This window comes from Epinephelus moara, chromosome 6 (assembly GCF_006386435.1).
Source record: "Epinephelus moara isolate mb chromosome 6, YSFRI_EMoa_1.0, whole genome shotgun sequence".
NCBI lineage: Eukaryota > Metazoa > Chordata > Actinopteri > Perciformes > Serranidae > Epinephelus > Epinephelus moara.
In genome coordinates, this window is record NC_065511.1 from 35,891,242 (window position 1) to 35,911,113 (window position 19,872).

Below are 19,872 nucleotides of genomic sequence, written 5' to 3' on the forward strand. Positions count from 1 at the left end.
AACATTCGATATAACGTTCGATAATGTTACTCCATCGGGAAAAAACACGAGGAAAGCCGAGCAAGTTACCCTCGGAGCCTGTGCAAATTTGGTTGCATGAACACACTCACTTGTTCCCTGGTAACCTAGCAACGGTGTCACGCAAACAGCGAACAACGTCATGTTTGGTTGAGCCATCATTGTGTGGTTGCAGATAGCGTTTTTTGGGCTTGTTTCTAAAGTGGAGTTGCTTATTTGGGCTTGCTCTCTAAACATCGCCTTTCTCTATATATATCCGTCCAATGAGTTATTTAAATGCATGATAGTATGTCGGACTGCAGGAAGTTTCCACAGCTCCGCCCCCTCCCCCCGACGGTCAGTCAATGAGACTTTTCACATTTAAATCGCGGTTCTTTAACTATTTCGCTAACAAGTGGGCGAATTATGGAAAGAATGCAATCAAGATTTGTAGAAAGAGAGAGGATTAAAAGATTCGACTTCAAGAGGGGGACATTTCAAAGGCAGTGTGCAGATTCAGATTCTGTGTGAAATATGTATTCATCATTCAGATCTTGTTCAGCATACCAGCACTGTTACAGTGAAAGTAAAATGGCTCGTTATATGGAACTTCTTTACTTTTATTTTCATTCATTCATTTATTCTTTGCACGTTTATGGTCGGCTAGTTGGGTTAGTAGAGTTCAAGGGCAGTAGGTATAATGTATTTCTCCCAAGATCTGGCAACACTGAAGACAACACAGCGTGTAGGAAGTAGCAAGAATGAGTGTGGATAGCGAGGAAATACTCGAGTAGTGTGTTGACATTACATTTTCCTCCGTGTGCCTTGACTGATGACTGTGATTGAAATCAGGAGAAAGCTATTGAGTTTAAAATAAATGTGTTAAAATGTATTTATTTTCTCCTGGTCCTTATTTTAAATAGGTTATTAAAAAAAAAATTATCGATTATTATCATCATCGATCAATATGAACCGGCTATATCGTGATATACTTTTCAGCCATATCGCCCACCACCTAACTGAAAATAAAACATGAGATAACATCCAAGAAGAATGTTCACACTGAAATTTCTTTAGGAAATGCTGTGAGAAGGGGCAATAAAACCATTGCTGGGGTCAAAAATCTGTTCAGCACCCTTACATGTTTCCATTATATCAAAGCCACTAATCAGAAGAAACTCCATTTTCATTTTCAAGTTGCTCACAGGGCAATAGTAACAAAAGAAGACATAAAATCCCTAAAAAAAAATGCTACCAATATTACTAAGAGCACGTTATTCTAACTTGGGGATCCTGTATTTCAGCTTCCAGACTACATTTGAGTAAAAGCCACTGATGCCACAATGAAGACACACACTGTAACACACACCAATGTAAAGCATATTCATTAACAGCGACACTGCACACAGCTTGTACCTGCATATGACTTTGACGAGGACAGGAGATGTCGGCAGAGGGTCTGAGCACGAACAGTTCAGTGTATCCTTGTAGTTCGTTGAGCAGGTGACATTGCACAAAGCTGTGACTGCAGCACACAAGAACACTCAGATCAGTTAACATTGTATTTATTATATTTAACATTCATGCTCTACAAACGCCTGACCCTTTAAATTATTTGGCAACCACAGAAGTTAGGAAACTTTTTTCAAGGGAAACTTGGCAAAGCCCGCAGCATCAGGACAAACACACAGCAACGTAGAGTAAAATACTAAGTTCATCTTAAATAAAGTACATTAACGTGGGGAATTAACTCCAGAAATTCACATGAATAAAAGAAAAAGACTCAGAGAAGATAAGACAACTTACCACCGTGAACAAAGAAAGTGAGGTCCCACAGCAACAATAAGAGAGCGGGTTTGAGAGCCATGGGAACAACCCACCGTTATCAGCCGCGGGTTAGACAGAAGGAAACACAGCAGCTGAAACTAAATACAGATACTCGTTAGAAATGTGTTTTGTAAAAAAACATTAAATAAAAAGTTGGGTTTTTTTTGTGATATTCGCTGGTAAAACAGGTTAGTTAATTATTAAATTCACAGAGGCTCACAAATCTGACTACAATTAACATCATTATTAGCATTAACCATTAATCAATAATTAAATACATTTATAAAGGAGCATCACTGTGTACTTGTCAGAATTAAGGGTAATTAAATTAATAAAAAAATCTCTCAAACTATCTAAACTTCGTAAAACAGAACATTTTTCATGAACGATTTCTTTTCTCATGTTAAATAAATTTAAAGAATAACTCATCTTACCTTCTCTCAGTTTAAAATTCTGCCTCTTAATCAGTCCACAAGGCAACAGAGTCCCCGACGCACTGACGTCTGTGTGAGAACATTTAGTGGAACAATGTTCCGCTTTGACACTGCAAAGGCATCATCATCGGTGGCGTGACTCAGGATGTGGTTTCAGACCTTTTTGAGCGGTGTCTGTGTGGTGCCTTCCCACCACATCCACTCTGCTGCTATGAATATGCAATACTTAACCAGAGAGCAAAAAAAAAAAAATGTCAACAGGAAACTGAAATTATCTTCTACAAAAAAATTTAGTCATCACATTTATGTCACCTCAATAAAGTAAGACAAATAGTAGGGTTTTTTTTAGATAAGTGAAAAAATATTTTTTGTTCCACTGTCTGCCATAAAATGTCTTAATTATCACAACACACCTACTTGCTCAAATCATTTTCAACATTCAGTCAGAACACAACTAATACATGTTTCAGTACTGAGATGATTCTGAACATGAACCCCAGAGATGCTTTTTGATACCTTTCAAAAGACCCTTATCATACACCTACATGTCTACAAAAACAGTTTGACAGGGGTTTTCAGTATTTTCCACCAGACTGTGTTTTGTGTGAAGCTAAATGAGTCATAATTCAGCTGTGGAGCCCCTCGGCGCACAGCTTACTTTCAATAATTAAATTAGCTCCAAATATTATTACCTCTGAGCACTCTGATGTACACGTCCTGCACCCGGAGTTGAAACATAAGAATCATGGTTCATGTGTATATAACGTGCCATCTAAACTATATCACAGAACAATAACGGTTTTTGTTTTGTACAATGGGTGGGCCTCTTTGGTATTCAAATTACTGTGTAGGTGTGCAGACCCGTCTCACTTAATGTCACAATACCAATATGAGTCAAAGCCAGAAGTCATTTCTCACACAAAAAACACACAAAGCTGAGCACCTGTAGCTTTGAAGCAGGTTAGTGGTACGGGACAAAAGTATGAGGTGACTGCACTGCGGAGCTGCAGCAATCAGTCGATGACAGGCTACCTGTAGTGCCAAAAAATACATTGGCTTGTGGGCTGGCTCAGGCTTGTTTTGGACCAGCCCCTAGTTAGGCTAATAGGCCTAGTCTGCAGGGGGACTCCTGTGATACACTGAGCCCTTTCTCTCCTTCTCTCTCTCTCGTCAGTTTCCGAAAGGTTGGTTTTTCTTCACTTGCTAACATTCACGTCCTATTACTGCATATCCCTAACTCGGCTTCTTCTCTGGAGCCTTTGTGCTCCACTGTCTCCCAGGTTCCTTCGTATCGCAGCTACGCCTGGATCGTGTGTCATGGTTACGCTGCTGCCGTGGTCCTGCCCGATGCCTCCTACTGCTGCTGTTATTATTAGTCATACTTCTACTGTTATTATACACATATGATTATTATTATCACATACATATACTGTCTCTCTTTATGCATCATTTTGTCATATGGATTACTGCAAATGTATCATGTTGATCTGTTCTGTACGACATCTATTGCACATCTGTCCGTCCTGGAACAGGGATCCCTCCTCAGTTACTCTTCCTGAGGTTTCTACCATTTTTGATATCGTATGCTGTAAAGCCCTCTGAGCCCTCAAGTTATTTTTCAAGCAAAATGCCAAACATCTGACGACTCCAGCTTCTTACACAGAGAACTGTCTGTTTGTTGTCATCTTACATTATAATGAACTAAATATTTCTGGGTTTTGGACTGCTGCTGGAAACAAAACAACTTTGATGATTTCACCTTGAGGTCTTTTTTTTTTTGACTGGCAGGCATTCACAGACATTTCTCATTGTTTTCTGATGTTTTATATCCCTGCTGCAGTGTGTTTGCTGGTTAGGATGGGTTAAAGTCAAGTCCAGTGGTCTCAATCTGAATTGCTGTGTTCCCATAAGGTTAATGTCCAAGATGTGTCTACAGAGCATACAGCCAATGGCTTGTACAAACACTTTACTGCCACTAGAGGTCACTGTAAATGAGGTTTAACTTGAACCTGCTGCAGGTCAGGTCCCTCTCTATTGTTCTGACCAACTACAGAGTAGACCACCAGTGCATTTACTTAACATTTAATGATTTCTAGTTCAGTTATTTTCACTTTTAACATGCCTACCACATGGAGTGGAAAGTATGGCATAACATTTAAAACAAGTGCAGAAACTAAATGCAGACTTCACCTAACATTCTTCTGCTCACAATGTTCTAAGACCTTGTTCCCAGATAAGAGAAATCAGTTTTTGTTGTGTTGGACACACTGAGTATGTAGTCACATGTTAAGGGACATGCCAGGTTGGTTACTTTAAGTTTGTACGAAAAAAGGAAGCAGACAGAGCAGAAAATAAAGCTGGGATGTAAGGCTGTGGGGAATTAGGTGGCTCTCTCTTGGGTGTGACGTGGATGAGTCTAAATCTAAATTTTGTGATACCATACTGCAACCAATAGAGTACTTAATTTGAGACCAGTCAATGTGATTGGAAGCATTCGCTTGCCTAAAATGCCACCAGAGCCAAAGCCTTGTGGTATATCAATACGTTTGAAACTGCAAACTGTCAAATAGACCGCGCTCAACTTCACCATACCCCAGACTGAATGAGTTGTGCCTGCTGAGGTAGTGGGCCAATCACATGTCGCATTAAATCGAAGAGCGCTTGCTGTGATTGGCTGTGAGCAAAACCATACAAATTGTCTTTTTTGTTCTAGATCTTGGTACAAAAATAATCGAATGCAGGTATTGTTTGACTGGAGAAGTTTCAATACTACCTGGGTTATTTCAGTCGAGACCCTAAAGGTACTGAGTTCGGATACCAAATCCCTACTGCCTAAAATATTTTATTTTCTCTTCGTCTTTGGTGCATTTCCACTAAATGACTGCAGATATGAACTTGTGATTTGATTCTGTGTTGAAAATAGGTTGTCTGTCGTGACTGAGGAGATTTTTGTTGCAGCCTTTTCTCTACCGACAACAGGATGTAATTTTAGTGACTGTATGAAGTGTTTTGACAACACAGCACCTTCTGGATCCTGTTTTTACTGTTTTGCAAACTGGAGCACACTTTTGTGTGTCATGTGTCACCTGTTCTCAAAGCTGGATCTGTGTGTGTCAAACTGCGGCTGAGGTTTAAGACCATAATGTGGAGTGTATCTCTGTCGGAGGGGACATCTCTATTGCTCTATGTCGTTTTAGGTTATTTTCACCACGACCATTATTATGGATCTCTCTCATTATGTGAAAAACTAATGTAACATTGTGCAATCATACATCTGTCCATCTGCCAATGACAATTATACAGATAAATGTATTGTTTGACATATAAAAGGTCCAACTAGAGATCTTATTTAGGCTGTTTAATTGCTGAGAACATTTACCTCTGTTTTTTTTAATGATTATTGAAATGTTAGAAACCTTTAACACTAGTTGTTTTGCCTTGTGTGTTTTGGTAAAAGCTCAGCAAATACAGGCCTGGTAAATTAACCTGAGTGTGCTGAGTGCAGTATAATGAAGAGAGGAGAGAATTCATGCACAACTTCCTAAAAAGTTTATTGCAAGTTAGAAGACATTATGCTGAAACTTTAACTTGCAAAAAAGTTATCTGCAAGTTAAAGGACAATATGCAGGAATTCTTTGTCTCATCCCTGATGACATTTTCTCCCACGCGCCTGTCTACAACAAACTAAAAGTGTGCACCAGCCTTCACTTTTAAGACTGCAGCATAATGAAATCATGACAATGTCTCTCTTCTTCCTAAAGTTACCTTCTTGTCATTTAGTGTCACTTGTGTGCAGAGTTGTCAAATGCAGAGTGACAAAGCACAATGGTAATACATGATAGACACTGTGTTAGCGACAAGGAAAAGCGATGCTGTGTAGGTGATGATCTACCTTTGTTTTTGAGATCCTCTTCTCACTGTCCCATCTGGTGAAGACAGTGGCAGGTTACTCCTCCTTCACAGGGCTGGTGACCTTACCAGAACATCCACTATGGACTCATAGCACCACATGAATTGACAACGTTGCAGAGATACCATCTTCTGCAGAGATTGATGGAGGCGTTGGCTGTTTCATAGCAAAGAGAGAGATCGTGTTTGTGATTAAAGAGAGAACTGTGTCTTCATGTGAGGGGGAAGTAGGCTTTCTGTAAACTAAATGTCAAAGTGTGAATGATTCCACATCAGATAAGGTGATATTACTCACTGTATTCAACAGGGTGGAGGCAAAGGTGTCACAAACAAGCAATGAAACCTTAAATCTGCCTACCACATAAAAACAAAAATGACAATAAACTGTGTTAAATTAATTTGATTTTAAATTATCTTCCGGTGGAGTAATCAGAAACAGAATCAGAAAAGGATTTATGCTGAGTAGGTTTTCACTTACAAGGAATTTGCTTTGGTCTTTAAGACACTACATGGTTTAGCTCCACAGTATATTTCTGACCCGCTCACTGACTACATCCTCATCCAACCTCTCAGGTCTTTAGACAATGGCTTCCTGGTTGTACCCTGAATAAGATCAGGTAAAGGTGCTTGTAGTTACTGCAGACCTGCCCTCTGAAGTGAGTTGCCAAATGAGCTGCAATCTGTGAATACTGTATCTGCATTAAAAGCTAAGATCAAAACAAACAATCCTGTTTTCTCAGGTCTACCCTAAGTGTTAGTGTTGTGGTATGTGTGTGCGTGCAAACCTAGTATGTGTTAACCATTTTCACAGACCTGTGAACAGAAGAGTGCATGGGTGTATGGGTGTTTGGGTATTATGGGTATGTATTCTTATGTTATTTTCTTTTTTTTTGTATGCTATTGTGTGACATTTGCTTGATGTTCTTTTTATGTTCCTTTCTCTTCTCACACCGTACCGTCCAAACAGGCCCCTCAGATCTGCTAGCTGGGTCTTCTGAGACCAGCTGCACAAAACACCTAAAGTTTTCTTCATAAGTATGACACTTAAGGCTTAACCATTCCTTAGCTAAGGGACGTACACAGCTGCACAGGATCTCTTAAGAGGTTTTCTTTGGTTATGAAAAACTTTAACTCATTTATTGCTGCCTTGAAAGAGATTTTACAGCGGTACAAGGTTCCATGGAAATTGTTTGTTTGCTTGGACTCATGCTTGTGATCCATCCATCCATCCGTCTATCCGTTTTCAACCGCTTATCCAAAGCCGGGTCGCAGGGGCAGCAGTCTGAGCAAAGTATTCCAAACCTCCCTCTCCCCAGCAACTCTTTCCAGCTCCTCCTGGAGGACCCCAAGGCGTTCCCAGGACAGCTAAGATATGTAATCCCTCCAACGTGTCCTGGATCTGCCCCGGGGCCTCCTACCAGTTGGACGTGCCCAGACTACCTCTAAAAGGAGCGCCCAATTGACCCCTTTCGACATGAAGACATTGGTCAGGGGAGGAAAAGATTACACTTCTGGAGAAATACAATCCTAGAACGCACAAACTACAAAGTAAACTTGATCCCCAAATACCAGAAAGCAGAAAATGATTGTCGGAAGAAATTGCAATGAAAATTAATTCAGTCAAATCTATAGTGTAAAATCAAAAGCGTATCCACTGGTCTCGACATCTCCTGGTCGTAGAACACTCTTCTTGGGGTGTGTTAGTGTTTTCATTCATCACCATAAATTCAGTCATGTTGCAGTTACGATGGAGTCAAAGGTACCTTAAGTACCTTTTTTTTCAACCTTGCTTTAGCTGCTAAGGTCTTTCATGTAACAGTCTAGGGATTCCTTAAGTATGAGACACCGACAAGGAGAAAACCATAAATACTTAAATGAATATTTTAAGGAAACCTTAAGGAGAACACGTAAGGGTGTTTTGTGCAACTAACTTTATTATGAGGAAATTTTACCTAGAACTTTAAGAAAAATCTTAACTTAAGGTGTTTTGTGCAACCGGCCCCAGGTTCAAAACAAAGCGTGATTGAGCATTTTCAGTTCTTGATCCTTGGCTTTTGAACAGCCTCCCACTGAGCGTCAGATCAGCTGACTCTGTTCACGTCTTTGAATCTCGTCTCAAAACATACTTTCACAGAACGGCCTTTCCTGACTGCTGACATCCTTATTGTGTGTGTGGGTGTGTATGTATGCATGCTCACAGGTATATATGTGTTTAAGTGTATACGTAGGTGTATGTATGTGCTTATGTTTTATTAATGTCACTTTTGTTTTGTATTTTCTTCACCTTGGAAAGCAGTTGGTGATTTCAGCTCAAAAAGTTATCATTATTCCTCTCTTTTTTATCTTAACGTAAAACACATTGTGATATTTGTAATTAAATGTGCTCTGTAAATACAGCTGCCTTGCCTTTGTTTTTTCAGTGCATACATTAAACATACAATAAACATACTAAGACAGGCAAAGTACTGCATGTGCATTTAGACTGGTTTATACTTTTAAGTAACAGATAATTGGTAATTCATATTATATACCAAAATAGGTTTTTGTAATATATATATTTGGTTATTATTATTATCATATACATGGGTTATGTTTGACAGTGTTAAAAAAGTAATAAAGGAATATTTAGTCTTGGGTATAGGTTTATCTCATATAAGGAAGCTGTCTGTTTCATTTCACTCAATGACTTTAGGGAGAAGAGGTGGGATTTAATAAGTTTATACTTCCTCCCACTCCTTTTCCAATGTGTACGACCATAATTGACTTACTGTATGGAAGTTTGGGGCAACACTTACAAAAGCAACTTACAACCGTTATAGATCCTTCAGAAGAGAGCAATCAGGACAGTACACAGTGTGGGGTACAGGGAACACACCAACACACTGTTTTTAAAGTCACGTGCATTGAAATGTTTAGACCTGGTCAAATTTAAAACTGCAATAACCATGTTTGAAGGGAGAAATAATTCACTTCTGGGAAACATTCAAAAAATGTTTCATGACCGGGAGGGAGGTTATAATTTAAGAGGAGAATTTAATTTTAAAATACAATGTGTCTGTATGACTAAGAGGAGTTTGTGTATTTCAGTGTGTGGGGTGGACTTGTTGAATGGGCTGCATGATGAGTTGAAAGAGAGCACATATATAAATCAATTTCAAAAACTATACAAAAAAGATATTTTTGGCAGATTTATAGATGAGGAAAGGTTGTGTTGGGGGGGGGGGGGGGTTCATATTTATTTTGTAACAGTGGGTGGCACTTGGACTGTAAAAAGTATCTTTGCCATATTTATTTTGTAAGTTTTCTATTCTGCATTTATGTTCTTGAGTGTTTTAATTAAACACATTAATAAAAAGAAAGAAAGGAATAGTACTGCCTTTATTTGTAGAGCACTTTTTGAGCTATTTAGAGTCTGTTTACCACCCAATTACATAAAAATTGGGTGGTAAACCGACTCTGGATAGTTGCATATTAGTTGTAGATAAATTTGGTAATTTGTTTAAATATTATATGCATTAAACGAAAAAATGTAAGGGGTTTTACTTGGTTAGAAACAAAGTCAGTCATCCATTCATCAAACTAACTATACACTGACAATTGCATTTCATTAAGCTTTTCATTATTTGTAAACATTACTGTCTGTCTGCTGGTTTGTATGTTCATTACTTTTTATTTTTTACATGCTCGAAATTAATATCAAATACCAGATGTGTAAGATGTGCAAAGATATTAAGCAGGGGATGTGAAAAGATTCACAGCAGAGCAAATATGTGCAAGATTTCATCTTTTGAGGGGTGCATCCCCTGACAAGATTAAACTGGGGGGAATATTCTGGATTTTTTTTCGGGGATTTTTTAAAATGTAAAATAAAAACAGTGCCCCCAAGAGAATATCACTATTACTACTGGCCTTCAAAATCAACACTGTTACACCCTAATGACTGACACCCAGACCTAATTTCAGTAACGGGAATATACAGTAGAGATGAAGCACAGCACCAGCCAGCCATGTACTCACAGGGGAACTCCATTAAGTGCTGCTCGTTTCGTTTTCACACCGTGGTCTCTCGTGATGTGACTCAGTTACACAGTCCTCGGTTATAACTCCATCAAAGTGTGAGATCCGGTGATGCTCATGTACTAATTTGGCCTCACCTTTAGGGTGTAGTACAGTTATTATTTCAATTTTTACTGCATTAAAATCAACAGCCTCCTTCAGTGTGGCGCCATACTCAACTGAAGAGTAATTCATTTTTAAATAACCGTTAGTTCATTTCCAAATAACCGTTAGCTAGCTTAAAGTCTGTCAACCGGCTAATAACTGCTAGCTAGCTAGCTAAATTTTAGCGTAGCACCCTTTCTTTGCATTGACTGGATATTTCTACGCAATTAATTATCTATTTTTTACTATTTTCTTTCGCAACTCAGAGACAAATCAAAAGTGAAACCCCTCAACTGCCACAAGCATAGGGCCACAAGCACCACCGACTTCTTCTTCATGTACGTTTTTGTCTGAATTTGTGCTCAGAGACGTTGTAAACCCACAGCGCCGACGTGTGGACTTATCGCGGTACTGCAACTTAATCTCTGTGAAGATGCAGAAAGCTGAAATATAAATACTCAAAAACTAAATTAAATTTCAACACAGCATATGGAGTAGTCATAATACAATACTTAGAGTTGAAGGCAGATCACAGAGGAAGCTGTGTTCTCCTGACTGCAGCTCTCATTGCTCAGACCGATCAAGGAACTGATCCTACACAGAGGATGTAGTTAAAGGTTAACCTTTCTCACTGGTGCAAACAAACAAAGCCCCATTGTTACAGTGATTTTAGAGGGTGGAGAAGCAGCCAAAAACACAATGCAACCTAAACACATATGGTTTGGAGGCAATAAGTTGACAATGGCTATTTTTACATGCACAAAATATTCCAGTTTTCGCCCTTATTCCAAAAAAGACAATATTCCTACTAAGCTAAACACGGCTAATGAAATGAAATATTCCACTAATATTCCTGTTTACATGCAGCAGTGCATACTCAGATTAATGTGCTCCATCATGGTGTTTATCATGTCAAAAAGTAGCTGGAGTCACTCGTGTCATTTTGCTTCTTTGCATCAAAACTCGCTGTGCATTCGAATGCCAGCAAGACATCAAGTTCATTTCAATTTAACAGATTTCAACTAACAAACAATGTCAGAACAACTTTTCTCAGTCTGTTTGTCTTTGTATTTTGTATTCATTTTCATTTTATTATTGAGCTTTGAGTTAACTGCCGATGTGCTTATACAGGTGTCTAAAAAGTAGTAAATTATTTATGTTTCAACACAGTATGGATTCACATTACTCTAAAAATCAAATTATCTTTGTAGCTTTTTGATTACTTGGTGGTTTTAGAAGTGTTATTCAAAATTAATATCTGTATTTTAAAAAAAACAAAAGTCTGGGACATGAACTTTTAAACACAAAGATAAGCTTGTGTTTGTTTTTGTATTTTTTCTATTCATGCATCATCATGTCTTCTGTACAAACACAACAAAAGTCAGGTGCACTCAAGGGCCATGCTTAAATATAAAAATAATATATTTTTATATTATATTTATATATTAAATATATATTATATTTTAATATATAATAATAAAATAGTAACAAAATAAATACAAATAAATAAAATAATATCTCCATTCCACTTACATTCTACACAACTGTAGATACACTACACAAAATAAAATAAAAATTTTGATCTTCAGTTTTGTGAGGCTGCACTGCAGAGCTTCTCAGTGTGACAATAGCTGACCTGCACCACCGGAGGGCAGTACAGATGGGTTTGCTTCATGTAAAGCACAAACATGCATGTCTTTGTTCAGCCTCATTGGTCCTGATTTGTATATATGTAGAGTAGAGTAGCAAGTCTCTAATTTTTTTGTTTGTTTCTTTGCACTGTGCATCAGTACTTTTGACCCTCTAGTGATTTGGTATGTGTTTATATCAGTGAATGACCTGTAGTTTTGCTGTACTTCAGTGAGCTGTGGAACCCAGTGCGTTGCAAAAATGTGCTTTCAATAACTGGATACCAAACACATGACTTATCTTTAGTGAGTAATGCATAACGTTTGTGATGCAGTTCCTTTAGCACTTCAGCCATTTTAATTAAATAGATTGCAACTAACAAACAATGTCAGAACAACTTTTCTCAGTCTCAGTTTGTCTTTGTATTCATTTTTCGTTTTATTATTGAGCCCCACGTCTTCGCTGTGACGTCTTTGACATAAAGTTAAATTTTAGGGCTGTCAAAATAAAGCATTCATTTTTAATCAATTAATCACAGAAAAAATAAGGCATTAAAAAATTCACGCTGAGTAATTGTGTTCCATGGTGCCCTTTGACCTGATGCATCACTGAAGGCCACAGTGGCTTTGTAACATGATGGAGGCAGACGAGATGACGCTGCTCGACCCTGTGCATGGAAAATTTACATTTAAAAACACCCAGATGGAACTGTTGATAGGAGCACTTTATTCTGCAGTTTCTGCAGTAAGGATTTTTTGTACCATCTGAGTACTGCAAGCCTGAAATATAACCTCAAGGCAAAGCATTTAGCAGTGCGCCCGGAGGTCCAAGCTAACGCTAGCAGCCAGTCTCGTCAAGCCACACCCGACCAGGCGTTCAGACACAAACTGAGTAAGTCTACCTGTGACTGACTAACTAAATCCCTCGCAAAATGGACTGCAGACCAGTTTTGGTGGTAGCGGATAGGGGGACAATTGTGTCCAAAATCCAGCAGCTTTACAAAATTCATTTGAATTGAATTTTTAAAAATACTTTCACAGCAAAACGTACTAATCACAGAGCATGTAATTAATTAGATTAATCTTTTTAATCGCCTGACAGCCCTATTAAATTTATACCATGAGCCACTTGACAAGTTAGTCCAGTAAGTCTTGGGAGACATCCCTGCACTCCGAGTTTGTACTGTGGTACCTTCACTATAATGTGTCTTATGTGAAAATAAAAACGTGTAATATGCAAGAAAACTCAATACCACGTTTAAAATTATATTGCTTTAAAACATTAGAATAAATTCATTATTCTATTTAATACTGTCTTGCAAACATATGCCCAGCCCGCATAGGCTTACAAGACACGAGAAAGAAAGTTTGGAGCAACAGGCAGGAGTCCGACACGGAAGCTAAGCAACATACTGCTGTGAATGGGGTCAGCAATAAAGTGTATTTTAGCCACCTAAAAAATATCAGTGGCAGTTTAAGTGTACACTACATACAAAGTAATTTCACCACCTTACCTTTCTGTCAGAGAACTTGTTCCAACAGTTACTGTTAATGGCTTAAGTTCCCCATCTATGCTCTCGTCACAGCCACCAGACTCCATTGATTAAAAACAGTAATTGTGGGTCATTGAACACAAGAGCTGCTGGTCTACTGCTGCCTTGATCAATTAGTTAAATGAGGTAACACAGGTAAAAGTCCTGCATTTAAAATTTTACTCAGGTACAGAATCAGAAATACTTCACCAATACCTGGGGGGAAACATGGACATGTTACAGCACTTGCCTGATTCTCCACATGGGGGCATGCTGACTGACATCTACTATATGTCATACGCTGGCTATGGATAAGTACCTCATACAACCCTACTTAAAAAAATCTGAACTCTCCCTTTAAGTCATCATAGTTTGTACAGTATAAAAGGAAATGGGACTCTCTTTCCATTTTAGCCAAATCTCAACTTCTTTTTCTTTCTGAATATTGTCGAATCACCCAACCTCAACAGCCAGACGAAGAATACCAGCTCTCAGCTGTGCAGCTAAAGATCTTTGGCTTCTAGAAAGGCTCCTCAAAGGTGGACATGCTGTATATTTACAGGGAGAAATGTGACACAGCAGTGCAGTAGAAGTTATGCAATAATCCACCCCGTGTGGCACCTACTTGTTAGCTGCTGTAGAACAATAGAACAATAAAAACACTAATTATACGTGCAAAAACAGTTTTAACATGTATTCTTGTGACCTTTTGCCAGTTTTTGTCATACCTCAGAGGGTGTTCTTGGGGGCATGGTGTTGGTGGGTGTTGGGGGTGGGGGGCTTTGCTCTTTTTAGTAGAGGTGGCTGAAACAGCTCTCCTCAGGTCGAGAAGGGGTTTTTATCCCTCTCAAGGGCTGCAGGCTCTCGTTGAGTTGTTCTGTGTAGTGACCCGCACACTGAAGCAAAGTGGTGGAGGTGTCTTTACCGTGAGGGTGGCGAGGGCGGTGGTGCGGTCACATGTTCGGAGGTGGTGGTGATGGTGGGGGTGAGAAGTTGAGTATGAGTGTGTGTGTGTGTGTGCATGTGTGCCGGGGGAAGGTATTTGGGGTTGTAGTGGGTAGATATGCAGTCCTGCAGCTGTGCGTGTGCTTGTCCATGTCTGAGTGAATAAGGGGAGGAAGGGGCAGCGAGGGAGGGATGGAGGGTGGTGGTGGTGGTGGGGGGGGTGGGGGGTTCAGGTTCAGAAGTGTTGAAGCATAAAATCTCTCTCTCTCTCTCTTTCTCTGTCTATCTCCCCCCTCTGTTGCTGGGCCAGACGCAAAGCAACAGCAATTTGTGCGATTTCACAGCTCACCGGATCCCTAAAACTCTGACAGCCTTGCGCTGAGGTGGGGGGTAATGAGGGAGGGGAGGGAGAGATGGAAGGAATGAGGAAGGGCGCAGAGATCGAGGGATGGAGCTGCAGAGGCGATGAATGTAGACGTGACAGTGGAAATTGAAGATGGACAGATTGGAAAGGATGAGCCGGAGAGATGAGGAGCGGATGTGGAGCAGACGTTTGAAAGGACAGACAGGCTCTCAAAACATACAGGCTTCATCTATATGCAGCACTTTGTTCTGATGACCACAAGAAACAAACGTACTTATTCTACTCTATGTGCCTCTGACGCCATCTGCTCGCTGCTAAAGAGGCATTCAGAGACCTTTGACTCGATGATGTCCATCTTTGACCAAGGAATTGCAGCATTTAGAGGCTTTCATACGAAAGCCATGGAAAATACTTGTTTCTGAAAGTTACTGAAAAATTAACAGACAAATTAGACAATAATCAACAAGAAACAGGCTGGAACTCGGTAGTCTGATAATCAGACTGGATCCAGAGGTCCAGAACAAGTCTAGAATATTGACTTTTTACAAACTTAAGTATTCTGCTCCTCTACAACTTTATGCGTTGTCTCTAATGTGACAACTTCCTGTAAGACGGATCTCATCTTCTGGGGAGAACATGAAGCCTCAGCCCACCAAAGAAGGCACTAATACAGAAAATAATTATCTAAACACCTAATCTCACATTTGGATTATTCTCAGAAGATCTGTGAGGGTCTTTACTGATTGAAAGTAATCTTGGATTGTGCCCCCTAGAGTGATTTAATCCATTCATTGTCCATCGTGTCCCCTTTAGCCTTAAATGAAGCTCCAATTGGGTGGTCATTACTTTGACCAAGACGTGACTTATAGCCCTGAAAAAAGGGTCACAACCTTAAAGGACCACCACCGACCTCAGAGGACCTCTTAGCAATCTCCATATAAAGCGTTTATTTCCTATTTTGATTTAGATGTGTCATTCAAAATCTCACGCTCAGTGTCGTAGCCGGCGCCTCTTGACCTTGGTTTCCTATTTGAAAACCCAGTGCAACCAAAGGGCAGCAGAGTATTGAGAGTGACAGGCTAATTTCCATGCTAAGGTCATTCAGAAATCTGACCATGCTCGGTGTCAAACGACAGCCGATGCCGGGAAGGAGCCCTCTCAGGACCAGAAGGAAGACAGAAGGACCAAGAAAGAGTGAAAAAGATGTACTGCAGAGCAGATGAGATACCAGAGATACCAATTCAAAGAGCGGGTGAGTGCTCTTGTGATAAGAAATGTCACCTGAGTGCTTTGTTTTGGTTGTGGGGTCAAGAGAGGGTTTGAGGAGAGGAGGTATTTGAGTGTGTGCTGGTGATCAGTGGGTGTGTGGAGGGGGATCAGGACATCTGCGCAGGCTTTGAAGAGGTCAGCCACGGGACAGGAACCATTCTTAATCCCCCCAGCTGGGCCTGTAAGAGAGGATTTGGACCTCTGCTCACTCTCCGCCCCCACCCACAACAGTAGCTAATTGAGCTCCAGTGCTCTGATCGCAGCACTTCCAAGCAAAGCCCCGCGTGCTTTCACAGGGCTTTGGAGTCGGACCAGGAAATCCCTTTTACTGTCTACCTGGTATTATCAGTGATACCTGGCACGGGATTATCCACATCCTATGACACATGTGTGTGCCTTTTGATATATAGTGATACAAACATTAATGCATCAATATAATCCAATCATATACAATATTCTGAAATGGGTCATTTTGCATAACTAGAACTTTTACTTTGATACTTTAAAGGTCCAGTGTGTCGGATTTATCATGGGGATATAATGGCATCTTGGGCATAAATGCGCACAGTGTCTCTCTTAATGAGAGAGAACAGACTGCAGCTCTGCTCTCTGCTATGTTCACATTTTAGAGAATGTAATTAATATTTTCCTTATTATTGATGTATTATTCCACGCACCCACAGACCATCTGTGCGTCCCTGTGTGTGTAACAAGCAGAGTACACGAGTTGTGATCCCACCAACATGGGGGCATCTTACTATCTAAATAATGCGCCCTGTAAATGGCAGTAAAATACTGCACTATTCTGACTTTAGACCAGGCTTTGTTAGAGAAAACCTGCTGCCTCAAAGTAGCATTGCGCCAACTATGTGCCTGGAAACACATCTTTTAAGACCTACAAGCTCATGGGCGCACAGATCGGCGCTGGCCGTGAAAATGACAACTGTGTTGATCTGAAACTAGCAATGACAGTGACACTGCGCTGTGCACGGGTTCACATAAGGTGTAATATAGAGCCCTTAAAGTCTACATGCTAGCATACTAGCAAATGTGAAAGGCTTTGGCACAGCTGAGCCTTGCACTAGATGCTAACACTGACATGCTAACATATCAGTGACAATGTTAACATGCTGATGTTTAGCAGGTAGTACGCATCATTTTGATCATTATAGTTTTGCATGTTAGCATGCTATTGTTTGCTTATTAGGACTAAACACAAAGTACAACTAAGGCTGATTGCAAGTATCAGACAAACAAGAATTGTGACTTGATGATGACACTACACGAAAAGTCAGAGGATCTCCAAAGTCATTACAGTTCCTCCTGTGGAGAAATTAATATCTGTACCAAATTTCACAGCAGTCCATCAAATATTTATCAAGACATTTAGGTCAAAACCACAAATGTCGACCTCATGGTGGTGCTACATGAAAAGTCAGGGGATCATCAAAATCAGTGGGTTTCATCACTTGAGAACAATCAATGTCTGCTTAAAATTTTAAGCCGATCCATCCAGTAGATGTTCACTTCGTTGTGAAGTGAAAGCTTAAACCTGCTGGTGGCTCAATGTGAGAGTCAAGGGACCATCAATGTTACTAGGATTCATCCACCGTGAATATTTGTATAGTTTCAAAGCAAACCATCCAAAAGCAGTGGACAAACCAACATTGCTATCCCTACAATGTAGAGCCATGCAGCCGACATGGCTATCTACTTTGATTTATTATACATACAGTTTATAGATATATTTATATTTTAGGAATGATGAAAGCAAAATTGTTTTTCAACTGATGCACATATATGTGTGAAATTATATGCAGTAAGAGGTTTCCATCAGATTTCTGTTTGCTAGCTTTTCTTTCATGGACATAAGTTACATGTTTGACATGACAAAATGCAGAGAGACCACTGGCCTTGAGCTCCTGCTGCATGGTCCCGCTCAACATCTTTCCCCCTGATCAGTGCCCCTCCCCCTCCTAAATGACATTACCATACAGGCTGAGGGGGGTCAAGTGAAGGTTCCCGCCCTGATCAGCTAACTGGAAAACTCACAGTTTCAGAGGTCATGGATAAGCCGTCCTATTGGACGATTGGTCAGACAAATCAAATTAGCATCCCGCCAGTGATCCCCTCCTAAACCGCCACCCATGAAGAATTAGATGAGGTGGCTGCACATTTCATTTGATTCATCCTGGAGGTATTTAAACTGTGGATATGTAGAGAAGTGAACAATTAGACCCTACAGTTCAGATATCACACAGGTGTAAATGCTGTGGGGTGTTCACAGTGTTTGAAGTTCTTCTGTGCTTTTACATTTTTGTCATTGTGTGGAAGATGATCATTTTATTCTACCAGTGTCTGAATACGCTTACTTAACCACACCACAACACAGGGCAGGAAAAAATAATGTTAACTGCTTAATTAATATGCAAGTAGTCACTGTCATGGGTTCTGATTAAGCGCTAAAAAAATTAGGCCAAAGCAGAAATGCCAAAACTGCTCGTCCTCAAATGGCCACTTTACAATTCTCATAAACACCCATGTTAAAATGGCCTACTCTACAGCAGAAGATAACATGCTTACAACCTGGTACACAAAACGGTTTTGGTCTCTATAGCTTATAAACACTCATGACAACTATACTGGGGATGAATCTTTACACAACTTTACGTTTACATTTTAAAGCTTAAGGTTATTTATAGTACAGCTCCACCCCTCGTCTTACTACAGTCACTTCAGGCTCCAAATTTCCATGACAGCAATGACCAAAATGCCAGACTCGAGGCTTCAAAACAGGAGTCCACACACCAACAGGGGACGCCACCGAGGCTATGTGTTATTTTTATACAGCCTAAAGCAGTGATGTGCTCATGATGAAGTAATGACTTCCTTCAAAATAACACCAAAAGGAAATGTTGTCAGACAAGCATGTAGATCTGACAGCTCCAGCTGTAACTGCTCGCTCACTCACTCTTGTTTAGATGAATGGAGAGAAAGAGAGAGGCAAACATGCAAGAGTAGTCCCTGGCCACCAGGACGAGGAGCATCATGGGTCATGTATACTTCAGAGGGCCACATATTTTCTTGCTGTCAAGAAGGGGAGTTTGAGGCCCTGATTGGGCCTTTATCTCATGCAACTGCCTGGTCCTTTAAAGTTTCTGTATGTATGTAGGTATCTGTATATTTGTGTACATGGGTGTGTGTGTGTTTTTCATTTGACTGTTTTTCTTTTACAATGCTGTATAGCAGTTTATATGCTGTTATAAAAACAATAAAAATAAAAATATGTTAAAAAAAAAAAGTAGTTTGTGTTTCCTTCACGTGTCTGTTCCATTTTTCTCACACACTCTAAAGACATGCAACTAATTTCATTCATGAGTCTACATTGCATGACTCTGTCTCTGTCTGCCTTTACATGTCAGACCTGTGATAAACTGGACTACCTGTCCAGGGTGTACCCCCCTCTTAGCCCAACATCCTAGGAATTACATCCACACTGGACAATTACACGCCTCAGAATTTATGTCCAGTGCCAACGCTCAGTGCTGAAGCAAGACGTAGCGTGCCCTCTGTTTGGTGACTCAGAGAGTAAGGGTGTGGAGGTTGGGTGGAGGATGGGCTGGCAGCACATCTAACTTTCCAAGACTGGAGTTCATGTCCTGTCAGATACCTGCAACTAAAATTAAACTTTGTATTAATCTTAACCTTAACTAAGTGGTTTAATTGCTCAACCCTAACCCTGGCTTAACTATATTTTATTTGTAATGACAGCAATCTTTCTGCAACCATGCACAGATATTGTCAAA

The 19,872-nt window shown here is 40.0% G+C and overlaps 1 protein-coding gene across 2 annotated transcripts in view; it reads right to left on the reverse strand.

The window, feature by feature from the left end:
• il21r.1 (interleukin 21 receptor, tandem duplicate 1) overlaps positions 1–19,872 on the reverse strand; it is a 45,696-nt gene that overhangs the window by 15,784 nt on the left and 10,040 nt on the right. Inside the window, exons 1-5 of one of the 2 annotated variants that reach the window (XM_050046290.1) lie at positions 10,185–10,640; positions 6,151–6,324; positions 2,259–2,483; positions 1,804–1,922; positions 1,414–1,522 (exon numbers count right to left, since the gene is read on the reverse strand). In XM_050046290.1, the coding sequence (XP_049902247.1) occupies positions 1,414–1,522; positions 1,804–1,864 (170 nt within the window). In that variant the 5' untranslated portion in view covers positions 1,865–1,922; positions 2,259–2,483; positions 6,151–6,324; positions 10,185–10,640. Of the gene's footprint in view, positions 1–1,413; positions 1,523–1,803; positions 1,923–2,258; positions 2,484–6,150; positions 6,325–10,184; positions 10,641–19,872 lie in introns of those variants that run through there. The other variant, XM_050046291.1, reaches the window with a different exon arrangement.